The sequence below is a fragment of the Oncorhynchus mykiss genome, chromosome 10, assembly GCF_057628025.1.
Source record: "Oncorhynchus mykiss isolate SJ-2025 chromosome 10, ASM5762802v1, whole genome shotgun sequence".
Taxonomy (NCBI): Eukaryota; Metazoa; Chordata; class Actinopteri; order Salmoniformes; family Salmonidae; genus Oncorhynchus; species Oncorhynchus mykiss.
In genome coordinates, this window is record NC_143031.1 from 6189019 (window position 1) to 6205653 (window position 16635).

At 42.1% G+C, this 16635-nt stretch overlaps 1 protein-coding gene across 1 annotated transcript; it reads left to right on the plus strand.

Moving 5' to 3' along the window:
- Positions 1-815: 815 nt before the first annotated feature.
- LOC110533284 (pterin-4-alpha-carbinolamine dehydratase 2) lies at positions 816-12539 on the plus strand. Its single transcript, XM_036989549.2, has 4 exons — positions 816-1189; positions 2664-2795; positions 10911-10991; positions 12373-12539. Exons 1-4 carry the CDS (start codon positions 1091-1093, stop codon positions 12466-12468), a joined length of 408 nt encoding a protein of 135 aa, XP_036845444.2. The 5' UTR covers positions 816-1090; the 3' UTR covers positions 12469-12539.
- Positions 12540-16635: the final 4096 nt, after the last annotated feature.

Below are 16635 nucleotides of genomic sequence, written 5' to 3' on the forward strand. Positions count from 1 at the left end.
AATTGGCTCATTCATCACTCTCCTCCCTTGTAACTATTACACAGGTCGTTTCTATAAATGAGAATGTGTTCTTCGTCAATTTACCCGGTAAAATAAGGGTTAAATGAAATAAGAGCCCAGATGCTCGGTCTGAACAACACGCAGCGCTTTGCGTTAAGGTTTTGGAAGCATAAGGACCATATATTTTATGTCAGAGGCAAAAAAAAACAACCTAAAGGTTAAATTGATACAAACTTTTTTTATAGGATTAGTGTTCCCATATCTCCATAATACAGCGCGTTTACGGAAGACACCTGTGCTAATTAGCTGTCTAGCATGCTGCTAACACCTGTGTGTAACGGAAGGCCGCCCGAAACGTGTTGTCACTGACAAATGTTGGCTGCAACTATGATAAAGCCGGTTAAAACAGTGTACAGAGTAGCTGTATATTTAGCATTTATGAAATGATTTTGATGTTTCTAGAACCGTATCGCAATTGAGAATCGATTCTGAGTATTTTGCTGTTTTGGCTGCAAAAACCAGTCTACCTCTGAAAATAACATATAAGGTCCTTGGACGTTAAGGAGTAACCGTAGGCTCCTTAGTACTTATTGGGCTTGCTTTAACCAGGTTACACATGTGAAGGTAGGGGCACAGTGTAAGCGACCCCTTACAATACATATCAAGATGTGCAGAGGAATCCTGCCTACATTAGGACTTGAAATAACCTGCAATTTGAAGAGGACTTGGACAATAGAGTTTTTATTTTTTATTTAAATCAGGCAACTTCACAGGCAGCCACCGTTTTAAATGGTCGTAGCGACCATAGTTACCATAGCCACAAAGTCATAAACCCCGCCTAATTCTAAAAAAAATATCTTCTTGATGTGATTTTAAACCTTACCCTAAACTCAACCACACTGCTAACCGTATGCCTTACCACAACCTTAAATTAAGAACAAAAAGCTACATTTCAATTTGATAATTATTGACGATATAGCCAATTTATACTTTGTGGCTGTGCTATCTAGTGGAAACTTTTTTTTAAACGCTAGGTTGACTACTTGTGAGCGGGGACAGGGCACGAGGATAAATCTATTGACCAAATGTTATGCATGGGTTAATGTTTACTCTCAGGGCTAGCAGTGTATGGCCGTGTGCATATCAGAGACTGGGCAACGTACTACTGCCCAGATATATATCCAAAATGGTAAGTGCTGCTGGCTGGGTCGATAACATTAATACTCATTTAGTAGTCGTTGAGTACATTGCAGCAAATAGCATCGTTAGATTTGCAACGTGACCGCTGCAACTGTCCCAATACGATTTAAATGAGAACCGCGATAGCGTTTTATGTGTCATTGTGCCACCGTTTCAAAAAAATTGACAACAATATATCTTTATCGTGGAAGAGCTTGACTATAACAATGTTTCCACAATGTAACACTTTCACCTTTGTTGCAAAATACTGTACGTCATGAAGAAGGGGGAGTGGCTAAAGGGCACGTCATACTTTATTTTCTCCAGCAGGTGGTGTAGTGACATTGCTGAGCGGTACATTGCTGAGTTACATTTATGGGTCTTTCTCGTGCAACCTGTTGCACTGCTAATAGTAGTAGCTGTGTTCCCCATAATGTCATTGAATATACACTGGCTGGTACAAACTACTCAAAGATTAGGGAATGTACAGGGGAAAAACGGTTATAACCATATACCTCTCAGCTGGTCGATGGCAGACGTATTAAACCAACCATTATCGGATAATTTTCACCAGTGGTGGAAAAAGTACCTTACTATCATACTTGAGTAAAAGTAAAGATGCCGTAATAGAAAATGACTCGAGTAAAAGTCACACAGTAAAATTCTACTTGAGTAAAATTATAAAAGTATTTGGTTTAAAATATACTTCAGTATCAAAAGTAAAAGTATAATTCATTTCAAATTCCTTATATTAAGCAAGCCAGATGGCATAATTGCATTATTTTCTTGTTTATTTTCAATTTTTACAGAAAGCCATGGGTACACTCCAACATTCAGACATAATTTACAAACAAAGCATGTGTGTTTAGTGAGTCCTCCAGATCAGAGGCAGTAGGGACGACCAGGGATGTGCTCTTGATAAGTATGTGAATTGTACCATTTTCCTGTCCTGCTAAGCATTCAAAATGTAACGAGTACTTTTGGGTGTCAAGGAAAATGTGTGGAGTAAAAAGTACAACATTTTCTTAAGGATTGTAGTAAAGTAAAAGTAAGTCAAAAATATAAATAGTAAAGTACAGATACCCCAAAAAACTACTTAAGTAGTACTTTAAATTATTTTTTACTCAAGTACTTTACAGCACTGATTTTCACCTAATGAAATCGGTCAGACCAGGGTTCAGGGGTGAACTTCGTAACAGAATGCTCATATACATTTTTTGCATTAATGTAAATGGAACCTTTATTTAACTAGGCAAGTCAGTTAAGAACAAATTCTTGTTTACATTGACAGCCTACTGCAGACCCCCACTGGCCATATAGAATGTATTGTGTTGAACTGATCTGTCCGTTCGTTACATTTCTATATGCAATATTGTGGAACGTTTTAACTTCACTGAATGCACCCGAGAGGTCACTTAAAGGGATGTCGTTTTACACATGATTCTATATACAGCCACTGTGTTTTCTCTCCGTTGTCCCTTCAGTCTGGAGACCCCAACTGGTTGCCCCCAGCTGACAGAGAACAGCTGCTAATGGAGCTGAAGGCTACTGGCTGGGTAGAGGTGGAGGAGCGGGATGCCATCTACAAAGAGCTCCACTTCAAAACCTTTAATCAGGTGTGAACTCTGACCTCTAACCTCTCATCCACACCCTCATCCTCTTAACAATAAAGTTAACACCATCAACCTAATTCTGAACCCCCCAAGCCCAGTTTTAGGTCAGTATGTTAGAAACCCCACTGCCGTACGGAACAGGGTTAATGTTATTACAACTATGTCAGCTTACACCCCCCCCCCCCCCCCCCCCTATCCATTGCAGTGAATGTCCCATTGCATGGAGCAGGATGTAAACCTTGTTTTTTTTGTTCTGTTATTATTTCCATGCTCCACTGTTATTGTCACAATGTTAAATATATATATATATATATGGCCCTGCGTTTCCGTAGGGAAGGGTTAACTGGCAGCTACCCTTACAGCCAATGGAATAGCACCGTCTCCACGTGTTATTGCAGGTGACACTCGCTGCTATGAGTCTATTCCCCCTGCCAGTAGAACTTAATAAAAGTCATGGTTACACCTTCCATGGCATTTGTAGTAGAGGAGCTCTGTAGAGACAGTTGGGAGTGCGATATCCCGCTTAGTTTGGTACAGGGTGTGTGTGTGTGTGTGTGTGTGTGTCTCCCTCCACTAAAGGTAGTGACTTCCTAGTCCTGTTATACTGCTCTTTTGGGGGGCGGTGGACTTCAGACTTGTTACCGGAGGATCAGGAGAAAGACAGCTGGAATAGTTACTATCGGAAACAGACAAATTCATGTGTATTTTGTTGCTGATTGGTTGCAGGTGCAGTGAGGGAGGGACAGGTTTTTTGCCCCCCCCCCCCCCCTTTTTTTAAAAATCAGTCCTGTCTGGAGTGTGTAATCCCTTTGAGAATTATATATATATATATATATATATATATATATATATATATATATATATATATATATATATATATATATATATATATATATATATATATATTTTTTTTTTTTTAAATGTAACCTTTTCTTTAAATAGGCAAGTCAGTTAAGAACAAATTCTTATTTACAAATGACGGCCTACAGGTGTGTGAGGTACTTTTTGTGTAATGACGCTCTCCTGTTTCCAACCTCATACTAGATAAGTAGCCTCTGTTCTTTAGTTTGTATGTTTGTTTTTTACACCTCTGCTTGTGAGTCAACATTTTCTCAATGAGTGAGGAGTGCATTTAAAAAATATTTTGAACAGTGCAGATGCATGTATCTCAATCAGCAGAGTGACCTTAAAAATCCATCTGCTCCCTTCAAACCCGAGGACCAAGACAAATGGAAACGTGAAGTTGTTTTTCACAAGGTCCATGTTTTATCTTTTTTTGTTTTTTGTGTAAATTTGTCTCTTTTTTTGCTCTTCCAGATGTAAAGTGAAGCATCTCAAGGCCACTTAGCGGACGTTGATCCAGTGGTTAGCTGTTTTAGCCCCTAACATATTCTGTTTTTACACTTTGCTGCTTTTGAAGTCACAGGCTGGGCCCCCACCCCCCACCCCCCACCCCCCCCCCCCCCCCCACCCCCCCCTCCATCTCCCTCTCTGGCTCTAAAGCCTCTCCTCTTACCTCCACATGCCACAACACATTAACATGAGGCAGACCAGAGGGGCATTTGGCAGCAATTGAGATTTTGATCAGAATTATTTCTTTCACAAACAATCAAATTGGTTAAAATGTTTCATCTGCTTCGGAAACCACGAACAATCCCGCTTTGCAACATTCCCTCCCTCCCTCCCTCCCTCCCTCCCTGTTCCTTGTTTGTGCCTCATGGTGAATGGGGACGAGCTTCAGTTGCTCCAATTTGACATCTCGTCCATTTTCTTCCCTCCCTTGTTCTCCCTCTTTTCTCTTATATATTTTCACAATTTGTGTTGTTCAGTTTTTTTTCTATGGCTGTTCTTTAGGGCCTTTTACCGGAGGGGGATGAAGAGTGACTTGCTGGCTGATTTCCATTTGCCACTTATCTCCAAGTGATGGGATTGACGAAATCAGATCCCCATGAGTTTTTAATGAGTCACACATCCCTTTTCCATAAAGGGATCCCTTCCACACTTGTCCTCTGGGGGGAGCTAGTATTTTACCCATCAATTCATGTGTAAAACAGAGAGGAAGGACAGTGGAGAACAGTGAAGGCTGTGTGCCACTCACAGTTGCCAATCAGGAATAAACAAGACAGTGGGGTTTTAGTTAACATGTTTATTAACTTTGATTACAGCAGCAAGTGGAAGTCTTGTCATAAATAATGCTGTAACAAAAACCAGTAGTAATTTATCTACAGAGAGTGGGGTACAGCACATTCTTATTTGTAATAGTCAGAGAAGTAAATGTGAGTTATTTTCCTTGTCAAGCCGGAGAAAAATCTAATCCCTTTGAACGTTGAAATCCCTTTTCTGAAGCAGTGCTTGTTGACTGGCATCCAAACGGTCTCATGTGGAAATGTCTCTTGTTATATTTCGATGCTCATATAATTATTTATACAGTATGTGCATTTTTTTTATAGCTGTAGTCATTAATATTTAGAAATCTAAACTCCTTGATTTAATTTAAAAAATAATAATAATAATTTAACAGTCATCTGTTTCTCATTGAGGAGTGGGAAGCAGATGGATACAAATGACAGTATTTTAATGTCTGAATTTAAGAGGCAACATAGGCAGTAGCTATATCGTTTTGTTCCATGACCTGTGACCCGGAGTTAAATCAATGACACATTCCATCAACCTCTTAACATTCTTTCATCCACCAAGGAGAAAAGTCTAAGCTTTTATCTCCGAGCCTTGATAAAAGTCCAAGCCTACATCCCAAATGGCACCCTATTCCCTATTTAGTGCACTACTATAGCACCATATTCCCTATTTAGTGCACTACTTTTTCCCAGAGCTCTGGGGGGAATCAGGTGCCATATGGGACATGACCCCAGAATCTCTCTATAAAAGCTGTAACCACGCATTAAAGCCAAATGGATGTTATTTTCAAACTTACAAGGTGGCTGGTGATGATTCTCTCTTCAGAAGGAGCTGCTGCCAAACCGCTAAGGAATGAGAAATCTTCTCTCTTTATTTTCAGCCAATGAGACAAAGTTCAAAGTTCACAAACTTTTTTGTGTGTGTGTGTGTGTGTGTGTGTGTGTGTGTTTGTCAACAAGGCGATGCCATTGGTAAAGGTTTAAATCACTGGCATGTCTAGACGCTTCTATGTAATATCAGGGAGGCCCGGCCGCCTGGTTGTGCCGTAGGGTTGTCTCCATAGAGATACAGCTATCTATCTCTGGCCTGGCTGGTATAGCGGTAATGCCACAGCCTCCGCCTGCGGCACACGCGTCTACAGTGTTGGCGTAGGTTCAAATCCGGGCCTACTGCCCATTGACACAACCTCGCTGTCTTACCCCACAGCCAGCCTCTTATCTGTTCAATAAAATCAGAAAATACCCTTAAAAATAGTTTGTTTGTATCTGTGGTTGTCCTGGGTCACAGACATGAGCTGTGAGTGGAAGACATTTGCATTTCAGCTCCAGAGGATATTATCTGTTTGACTATCTGCACAGCTCCCTCAACATCTCCCAGGTCCACTCTGCACAGCTCCCTCAACATCCCCCAGGTCCACTCTGCACAGCTCCCTCAACATCCCCCAGGTCCACTCTGCACAGCTCCCTCAACATCCCCCAGGTCCACTCTGCACAGCTCCCTCAACATCCCCCAGGTCCACTCTGCACAGCTCCCTCAACATCCCCCAGGTCCACTCTGCACAGCTCCCTCAACATCCCCCAGGTCCACTCTGCACAGCTCCCTCAACATCCCCCAGGTCCACTCTGCACAGCTCCCTCAACATCTCCCAGGTCCATTCTGCACAGCTCCCTCAACATCCCCCAGGTCCACTCTGCACAGCTCCCTCAACATTCCCCAGGTCCACTCTGCACAGCTCCCTCAACATTCCCCAGGTCCACTCTGCACAGCTCCCTCAACATCCCCCAGGTCCACTCTGCACAGCTCCCTCAACATTCCCCAGGTCCACTCTGCACAGCTCCCTCAACATCTCCCAGGTCCATTCTGCACAGCTCCCTCAACATCCCCCAGGTCCACTCTGCACAGCTCCCTCAACATCTCCCAGGTCCATTCTGCACAGCTCCCTCAACATCCCCCAGGTCCACTCTGCACAGCTCCCTCAACATTCCCCAGGTCCACTCTGAACAGCTCCCTCAACATCCCCCAGGTCCACTCTGAACAGCTCCCTCAACATCCCCCAGGGCCACTCTGTACGAAGCTGATCCCCTGTTTTTATATTCTGAGAGGTGCTCCCTGCCTCCTCCGCCAAATCTCTCTCAAGCCTCTCCCTCTCATTATTAAGGGCTCTGTTTGTATTGAGTAAGTTTTCATACAACTAAATCTGCTTAATCTGCTCAGTGGAGTACATCCCCCCCCTCCCCCTGTGTCGTCTCGAAAATGAAATGGCACTTTCCCTGGGAACTGCAGGAATCCTTCCATTGATCTGATATGAGCTGCTCGTGTTGTGAAATGGCCGGAGGGGACCTGCGAGGTGTGGCGCCCAAGCGGAGGTGGTTAGATAATCGGCCTATCAGTCTTGGTAAGACAAGATGGCCATGACGTTTGCTGTCTATTGAGGAGGAGCCAATGACTTGTTAGTTATGGAGCGTCTGTTAACCCTGTAGTAGAAGACAATTACACGACACCTTACATAAATAAGAGTTGACGTTTTTTTTTTTTTTATGAACATTTGTTCCATATGATATTTGCTTTACCAAATTATTATTATTTTTTTCATAGGGTATGCTGCACCTTTTGTCAGAGCTATAGAATGAAGTTTATTTTCATGAAATATTAAAGTTCGATGTTATGAACATTAATCCCATGGGATTAGTATGGATCATGTGTCACGTCTTGACAACAACACAGTGTTGACGCACTACTGTACCGTCGAGAGAGCCAATGTGAAGCCAATTATGAGGCAATGGAATGTATCTTCTGACCTAGAGGAGGGGAAATGTAAAGGGGGTGTGGTCATCAGCACCATCATTCCGTTTGTGACCTCTCTCTCTGTCTGTGTCTGTGTGTGTGTGTCTCTCTCTCGCTCTGTCTGTCTATGTGTGTGTCTCTATCTCTCTCTCTCTCTCTGTGTCTGTCTGTCTATGTGTGTGTCTCGATCTCTCTCTCTCTCTCTCTCTCTCTCTCTGTGTCTGTCTGTCTATGTGTGTGTGGAGTTATGAACATTTTGAAGCTAGCGTTAGTGTTGATGGGTCTTGGAGGGTAATGTAATCACCAGAGAGAGAGAGAGAGTAGAGGAGCGGGTGGGGAGGGGGGGGGGGGTGAGTGGCACAATCTGCATGCACTTACTCCTGGCAGAGAATCCAGGCGTCCCTAAGCCTTGGACCGCGAGGCGGTGGAAAACGATCTGTAAATGTCAGGCACATGTGTTTGAAGCTAGAGCTGTGTTTCAGCCCCGGCCGCAACGAGGAAAAAGCTCTCCGACGTCAAATGGTCTCATCCAGTGTTTTATGACAATCACGGCGGTAATAGCCCAAAAATGCCAGTCAAAAAGCGGTGCGTGGGGAACCAGGGCCTACTGGCCCGTCTGTTGGGTGTTTCTGATTATTTGAGATGGGGGTCTGTGCTGTGTCATGTCAAATTAGCAGAAACTGACAGCTCGTCTGTGGGCTGTAGTAGTGTGGCCAACAGGCCGGTGCGTTGTGTGTTCCGATGGTAGGCTTCGTGATCGTTCAACACACGGGTCCAGAGCGGGAGAGTCCTTGACCTTTTGGTGTCAGTCGGAGCTGAGGGTTGTGCCTTCTCTTGTCCGAGGGGTGTTGGGATGACCTCTGGGTGACCTTGGTTAAACCACACTGGGCTGTGTCTCTATGTTCCCTATGTAGTACAGGAACCCTATCGCTCTGGTGAATTTGGGACGCAGCCTTCTTCTACTGCCCTAAGAGACCTCCCTCCTTGCCACAGAACTTACAACATACCTGTACACATATAGGCCCAATTCTATAGCCTACAAAAAGGTCACGCATTTTATATATATTTAAATATAAACGCAATATGCAACCATTTTTACTAAGTTACAGTTCACATAAGGAAATCAGTCAATTGAAATAAATAAATTAGACCCTAATCTATGGGTTTTGCTTGAATGGGCAGGGGCGTAGCCATGGGTGGGCCTTTTGAGGGCATAGCCAATCAGAATGAGTTTTTCCCCACAAAAGGGCTTTATTACAGACAGAAATACTCCTTAGCACACACCCCCCCCCCCCCACCCCCCCCCCCCCCCCCCCCCAGACGATCCCGCAGGTGTAGAAGCCGGATGTGGCGGTTCTGGGTTGGCGTGGTTACATGTGGTCTACGGTTGGGAGACTTTTTGGACAGACTGCCAAATTCTCTAAAACAATGTTGGAGGCAGTTTATGGTAGAGAAATGAACATTCAATTCTCTGGCAATGGCTTTGGTGGACATTCCTGCAGTCAGCATGCCAATTGCACGCTCCCTCAAAACATGAGACACCTGTGGCATTGTGTTGTGTGACAAAACTGCGTATTTTAGAGCGGCCTTTTATTGTCCCCAGCACAAGGTGGACCCTTGTTAATGATCATGCTTCTTGATATGCTCCACCTGTCAGGTGGATGGATTATCTTGGCAAGGAACATATGCTCACTAACAGGGATGTAAACAAATTTGTGTACAATTTTAGATAAATGTCCAGAATTTTTTATTTCAGCTCATGAAACATGGGACCAACATTTTACTTGTTGCATTTATATTTTTGTTCAGTGAATGTCATTGAAAGGAACACTAGACTTAGTTAAGAAATAATGAACATGATCACGGTTGACTGTTACCTACTGTATACTTGTCAGTCACTAGTCTGGGAAAACCCGACCCTAGGCAACACAGGGACTAAGATCTGGTTTCAATGATGGACTAGTTTGGCATAGAGAAACTACAGTACGTCACTGTCTACGTCGATGAGGGAGAAAACAATTCTAGAGAGTCTCCCAACAAATCATGAGGCTGACATGCCAAAAACGTTGCGATTCGAAACCAAACTTTGCAGGACAAAACTTTGCAGTGAAGGTAGTGGATGCAAACACGAGCCATCTGTGAAATGCACTCTGTAAATAATATAAACTCCATCTTGATAGCTACTATTTAGTATTTAATTCAAGCGGATAAGGTGGTGAAGTAGGTAGTGACGTAGTTTCTCTATGCCAAAAGAGTCCGTCATTGAAACCCAACCCTAGTCACTGTTGCCTAGTCACTGTTGCCTAGGGTCGGGTTTTGTGACTGACTACTCTGTCAGTCACAGGGTGCAGATTAGTTCTGGTTAGCACAGGGAGGGAAATGTTTAGACAACACCTGACCTGGCAGCCTATTTAATAATCTCCATTATTGCCAATGAGAGTTGACAAAAAGCAGACTGACTGCAAACCTAAATTGGTGCCAAGGGGTCAAGTTGCAGGAATATGCCAATTACTTAAATTGATCAGGAGATGGTTTCCTTGATAACCAATTTGATCAAGTTCGCCGATCGTGTTACATCATGCCGGGGAGAAAAAGGAGGTCTCCAAATTGGTTACAACACACTAAAGACTAAACGTGACTTCCTCTCTCTCTGATTCTGCTTAGTCGGATGCCTCCCAAATGGCACCCTATTCCCTATATAGTGCACTACTTTAGATTAGGGCCCCTATTCCCTATATAGTACACTACTTTTGACCAGGGTTCCTAAGAAATAGGGTGTCATTTGAGATACACGTGTCATGTCAGTAGATGGGTGGAGCTACAGATCTGGCTGCCGAGATGGCCTGTAAACAATGGCGTTTCAGTTTATGTAATTAACTGAGGAGGAAGTATTTAGGGGCTTAATTGAGATTGCAGTGGGAAATTGCTCTGAAATGGCTCTGCCTGATTTATTCACAGTGGGAACACGGTGCGGAGCGAGGGATTGCACCCTTCTTTGTAGATTAGAAAAACCATAATCACTCCCTTCATGCATGACTCTGATTGGAGTGCACACATGCCACCAGAAATATGGAGAAAGATGTAGAGAGAGAGAGAGAGAGAGAGAGTGTGTGTGGGGGGGGGGGGTTCTTCCTGAATTTCAGAAAGCATGAGGCCAGCAGCTTACTGACTCTGTTTTCTCCTGGTTCCCTCACCTAGGCCTTTGGCTTCATGTCCCGAGTGGCTTTGCAAGCAGAGAAGATGAACCACCATCCAGAGTGGTTCAACGTTTATAACAAGGTATAGTGACACTCTGCTGTTGCCTTATTTTGAAGAGTTGAACTGCTGAATACGTATTTTATATTAGCTATGGTTTGATAACCTTCACAAACTGGCATTTTCTAGAGTTGAATTTGCCACGTGAAACAATTGTTAGGCTACAGGGAGGGCTTTCTTATGTTTCAGGGGCCATCGTACACAAGCCAAACTGATGAGCAAGGGGGCGAAAGCAGTAGCTTTCAACAGTAATTCAGACATTTTCTTGAGGAAAATCTCTGCTAATAAGTGTATTTTCCCCCCTCGTGTAGAAATAAGTCACAGTTGATATGACAAAAACGGTGCCCCTGAAAATCTCTCGGCATTAAGCTTTAGCCACTGACTTACTGTGTGGCAGACCAACTGCGCTGAGAAGAATTCAACATTAATCCTCTCTTTTATTAAAGTGTCTACAGGTTTTTGGGCCTTCACAATACTTTCCACTGTGCTCTGAAAAAAGAAAAAGAGAAAACACATGATATGACTTGGATGCGTAGTCTGATGTGGATGTGTAGGTTATTATTTCAACCTTTTATTTAACTAGGCAAGTCGGCTAAGAACAAATTCTTATTTACAATGAGGGCCTGACACCGGCCAAACCCTAACCAGGACGATGCTAAGCCCTATAAGACCGCCCTATAAGACTCCCGGTCACGGCCCGGGATCGAACCAGGGTCTGTAGTGCAGTGCCTTAGACCGCTGCGCCACTGTGTAGGCTGTGATGTAACTATGATCTTGTTTAGAGGAACATTTAGTTGTTTTGTTTTCATGTGTCATATGAAAACAGGGTAGCCTAGTGGTTAGAGCGTTGGACTAGTAACCGGAAGGTTGCAAGTTCAAACCCCCGAGCTGACAAGGTACAAATCTGTCGTTCTGCCCCTGAACAGGCAGTTAACCCACTGTTCCTAGGCCGTCATTGAAAATAAAAATGTGTTATTTTTTATTTTATTTATTTCACCTTTATTTAACCAGGTAGGCTAGTTGAGAACAAGTTCTCATTTGCAACTGCGACCTGGCCAAGATAAAGCTAAGCAGTGTGAACAGACAACACAGAGTTACACATGGAGTAAACAATTAACAAGTCAATAACACAGTAGAAAAAAAGGAGAGTCTATATACATTGTGTGCAAAAGGCATGAGGAGGTAGGCGAATAATTACAATTTAGCAGATAACACTGGAGTGATAAATGATCAGATGAATATGTGCAGGTAGAGATACTGGTGTGCAAAAGAGCAGAAAAGTAAATAAATAAAAACAGTATGGGGATGAGGTAGGTAAAAATGGGTTCTTAACTGACTTGCCTAGTTAGGTAAAATAAAAAATATTCTTCGTACTTAGTTTTTTTCCACTCTCTCTCGTTTTCAGGTCCAGATAACACTAACTACGCATGACTGTGGAGGATTGTCCAAACGGGATATCAAGATGGCCAAGTTTATTGACAAAGTTACCTTGTCCATGTAGATGTTCCTCCTGTATATGTCACACGATTGTCGTACAACTTTCTATTTCAAATAAAAATGTATCCATTATAATGTGTAGGCCTAATCATTTTCATGAAATGCACATTCATGATGTAATTCTATCTTACAGTTGGAATGAATCATTAAATAGAACACTGGCCTAGGCCAGGGGTTCTCAAAGTGGGGTCCGCGGACCACTGCAGGTCCCTGGAGGTAGTGCAGGGTGTCTGCTGCCAGCACCAAAAATAATTGTATTGCTTTACATTTATTATTTTTTTTAAATTAATTTTACTACCAGATTAAATTACTTTTGGCCAAGCAAATCCCTGTAATAAGTTGGTGTGTGTAATACAATGTAATATTGTTAATGTACTGAACCCTAGGCATCATGGGCCTGGGAAGCTGACAGGGATATTGGCATCCACAGTACTCCCACCAATTATACATTTTTTGACTTGACTATTCCACTCAAAGTATTATTATTTAATTGTTTTTAACATAAATGCACTGCAATTTACGATTTAAAACTGCAAAGTGTTCTCTCTGCCTCATGGAAAAATGTGTAGAATTGCAGGATATTCACTTTAACCCATTTAAATCCCATCGGTTGTACTTTATTGGCTCTAGAGAAGTTTAAAGGTGTACGTTATCAACATAAGTAATATATCATGCTTTTTTTTTTTTTTTTAAGTGTCTAGTATGATTCCGCTAAGTTTTTAATATGATTTCTGTATAATCACATCCCTAAATCTCCAAGGTGCACTTTTAACAGATTAATTTGGTACCAGAAATCTGTATCAATTAAAAACAAAGTATAATGTAAGTATAATGTTTTTAAAGGGTTTAGTTTACATATGTGCCTTCATTCTCAATACATTGAATCCACGATGCTCATGGTACAGTGCCTTCAGCAAGCATTCATACCCCTTGACTTATTCCCCATTTTGTTGTTACAGCCTGAATTCAATACCCCATAATGACAAAGTCAAATTTATTGAAAATTAAATTACATAGTTAGTTAATTTACACTCCTGAGTCAATACTTAGAATCACTTTTGGCAACAATTACAGCTGTGAGTCTTTTTTGGGTAGGTCTCTAAGAGCTTTGCACACTTTGATTGTACAATACTTGCAAATTATTCTCTTTTTGTACTCTTCCAAATCTGCCCAAGTTGGTTGTTTATCATTGCTAGACAGCCGTTTTCAAGTCTTGACAAAGATTTTCAAGCCAATTTAGTTCACAACTGTAACTAGGCCACTCAGGAAAATTCAATGTACTCTTGGTAAGCAACTGCAGTTATATATTTGGCCTTTTTGTTTTTGGTTATTTTAGAATAATAGTGAAGACATCAAAAACTATGAAATAACACGTGGAATCATGTAGTAGCCAAAAAAAGTGTTAAACAAATCAAACAACACAAAATATATTTTATATTTAAGATTCTTCAAAGTAGCCACCCTTTGCCTTGATGACAGCTTTGCACACTCTTGGTATTCTCTCAACCAGTTTCATGAGATAGTCACCTGGAATGCATTTCAATTAACAAGTGTGCCTTGTTAAAAGTTAATTTGTGGAATTTCTTTCCTTCTTAATGCGTTATGAGCCAATCAGTTGTGTTGTGACAAGGTAGGGGTGGTATATAGAAGATAGCCCTAATTGGTAAAAGACCAAGTCCATATTACTGCAAAAACAGCTTAAATAAGCAAAGAGAAACAACAGTCCATCATTACTGACATGAAGGTCAGTCGATCCAGAACATTTCAATAACTTTTAAAGTTTCTTAAAGTGCAGTCGCAAAAAAACATCAAGCACTATGATGAAACTGGCTCTCATGAGAACCGCCACAGGAAAGGAAGACCCAGAGTTACCTCTGCTGCAGAGGATAAGTTCATTAGAGTTACCAGCCTCAGAAATTACAGCCCAAATAAACGCTTCACAGAGTTCAAGTAGCAGACACATCACAACATCAACTGTTCAGAGGAGACCGTGTGAATCAGGCCTTCATGGTCCAATTGCTGCAAACAAACCGGTGGAAATCTGTCCTTTGGTCTGACGAGTCCAAATTTGAGATTTTTGGTTCCAACCGCCGTGTCTTTGTGAGAAGCAGAGTAGGTGAACGGATGATCTCCGCATGTGTAGTTCCCACCGTGAAGCATGGAGGTGGAGGTGGGATGGTGTGGGGGTGCTTTGCTGGTGACACTGTCGGGATTTATTTAGAATTCAAGGCACACATAACCAGCATGGCTACCACAGCACTCTGCAGCGATACGCCATCCCATCTGGTTTGCGCTTAGTGGGACTATCATTTGTTTTTCCAACAGGACAATGATCCAACACACCTCCAGGCTGTGTAAGTGCTATTTGAAACAATGTACAATTCACGAAACATCCATTGAATTATTCAACTAATTGTGTCGCTGAGGCCGATAATTTTTTAAAATATATTCATCCAGTGTTTGACATGTTTCTGGATGACGTGATGACATTGTCACTGCTTGCGCTGCTCCCTGTGCATACTGAGTGCTAGTGCGCATGTGATGTTGGTTCATATAAACCCGGATGCAACCTGGATATAGAAGGCCCATGAATCGGTGGAAGCGAACAAGGTGCAAATTACGGGGGAACCAGGGGGGGGGTTTCAGCTCCCCTGAATGAGACGTTATCTCCCCTAAATGGAACAAAAGTCTAATTTGGGGGTGGGCGTCTCCAAATAATTCTAATTTAACCATTATCCTATTTGTTTACAATGTAGTGGTAAATAAGAAAACAAAAGCTTCCAAATTAAACCAACACCCCCCCCCCCCCACCTCTGTCATGGTTTAAACCATTTAGTTCTATGTGGGGGGCTGTCCACTCAGTAGTTCTGAATTTCGCTCCCAGCTAGGCTCCTTTAACGCATAGATTTTCCTTTGTACTTCCTCATTTTTGCCAGTTGTTTTCCATGCGTCTTTGATGAAAATAACCTTTGTTCCAATGCATTAGATTTATCTATTGATATATCATTGTTTATTTTTGTCGGTCAGCTGTTTACGGCGCTCATTGCTTTGTTTTTCAGGTGCACCGTAGGGGCACTGTTGTTCTCCGTACTGTCTGTGGCCAGAAGTTTCTTTCCTGGATCAGCTGATGATGATCAACAATATCACTAGACAACTAGCCTACAGCTAAACAGCAATATCACTAGACAACTAGCCTACAGCTAAACAGCAATATAACTAGACAACTAGTCTACAGCTAGACACCAATATCACTAGACAACTAGCCTACAGCTAAACAGCAATATAACTAGACAACTAGCCTACAGCTAGACACCAATATCACTAGACAACTAGCCTACAGCTAGACACCAATATTACTAGACAACTAGTCTACATCTAGACACCAATATTACTAGACAACTAGTCTACAGCTAGACACCAATATCACTAGACAACTAGCCTACAGCTAGACACCAATATCACTAGACAACTAGCCTACAGCTAGACACCAATATCACTAGACAACTAGCCTACAGCTAGACACCAATATTACTAGACAACTAGTCTACAGCTAGACACCAATATCACTAGACAACTAGCCTACAGCTAGACACCAATATCACTAGACAACTAGCCTACAGCTAGACACCAATATCACTAGACAACTAGCCTACAGCTAGACACCAATATCACTAGACAACTAGTCTACAGCTAGACACCAATATTACTAGACAACTAGTCTACAGCTAGACACCAATATTACTAGACAACTAGTCTACAGCTAGACACCAATATTACTAGACAATTAGTCTACAGCTAGACACCAATATTACTAGACAACTAGTCTACAGCTAGACACCAATATTACTAGACAACTAGCCTACAGCTAGACACCAATGCACATTCGATCCATCCAACAAGAAGGCTATATGTTAATGACAGTAGGCCTATAAGGTGATTATTTCTGTTAGAAGAGGTTAACGTTAGGGTTAGAAGCATTTGATTTTGCAATGGCATAGGCCTACATTATTTAGGATTTTTGTTCCCATGACAACTGTTTTCACGGCAAAACATATTGAAATGTTCCTAGGCATAGCTACACCTTACAGTGCAGTTCTCCAGAGATCTCCAAGATCCATGATTTGTATAGACCTAAAAACAAAAGTACAGACCTAAAAACAAAAGTACAGAC

Excerpts from the sequence above, each read along its gene's own strand:
- LOC110533284 (XM_036989549.2), top strand. The coding sequence starts at position 1,091 with ATGCATGGGTTAATGTTTACTCTCAGGGCTAGCAGTGTATGGCCGTGT. Across the intron at positions 2,796-10,910 it reads ACTTCAAAACCTTTAATCAG|GCCTTTGGCTTCATGTCCCG; the intron begins GTGTGAACTCTG and ends TCCCTCACCTAG. Across the intron at positions 10,992-12,372 it reads GGTTCAACGTTTATAACAAG|GTCCAGATAACACTAACTAC; the intron begins GTATAGTGACAC and ends TCTCGTTTTCAG.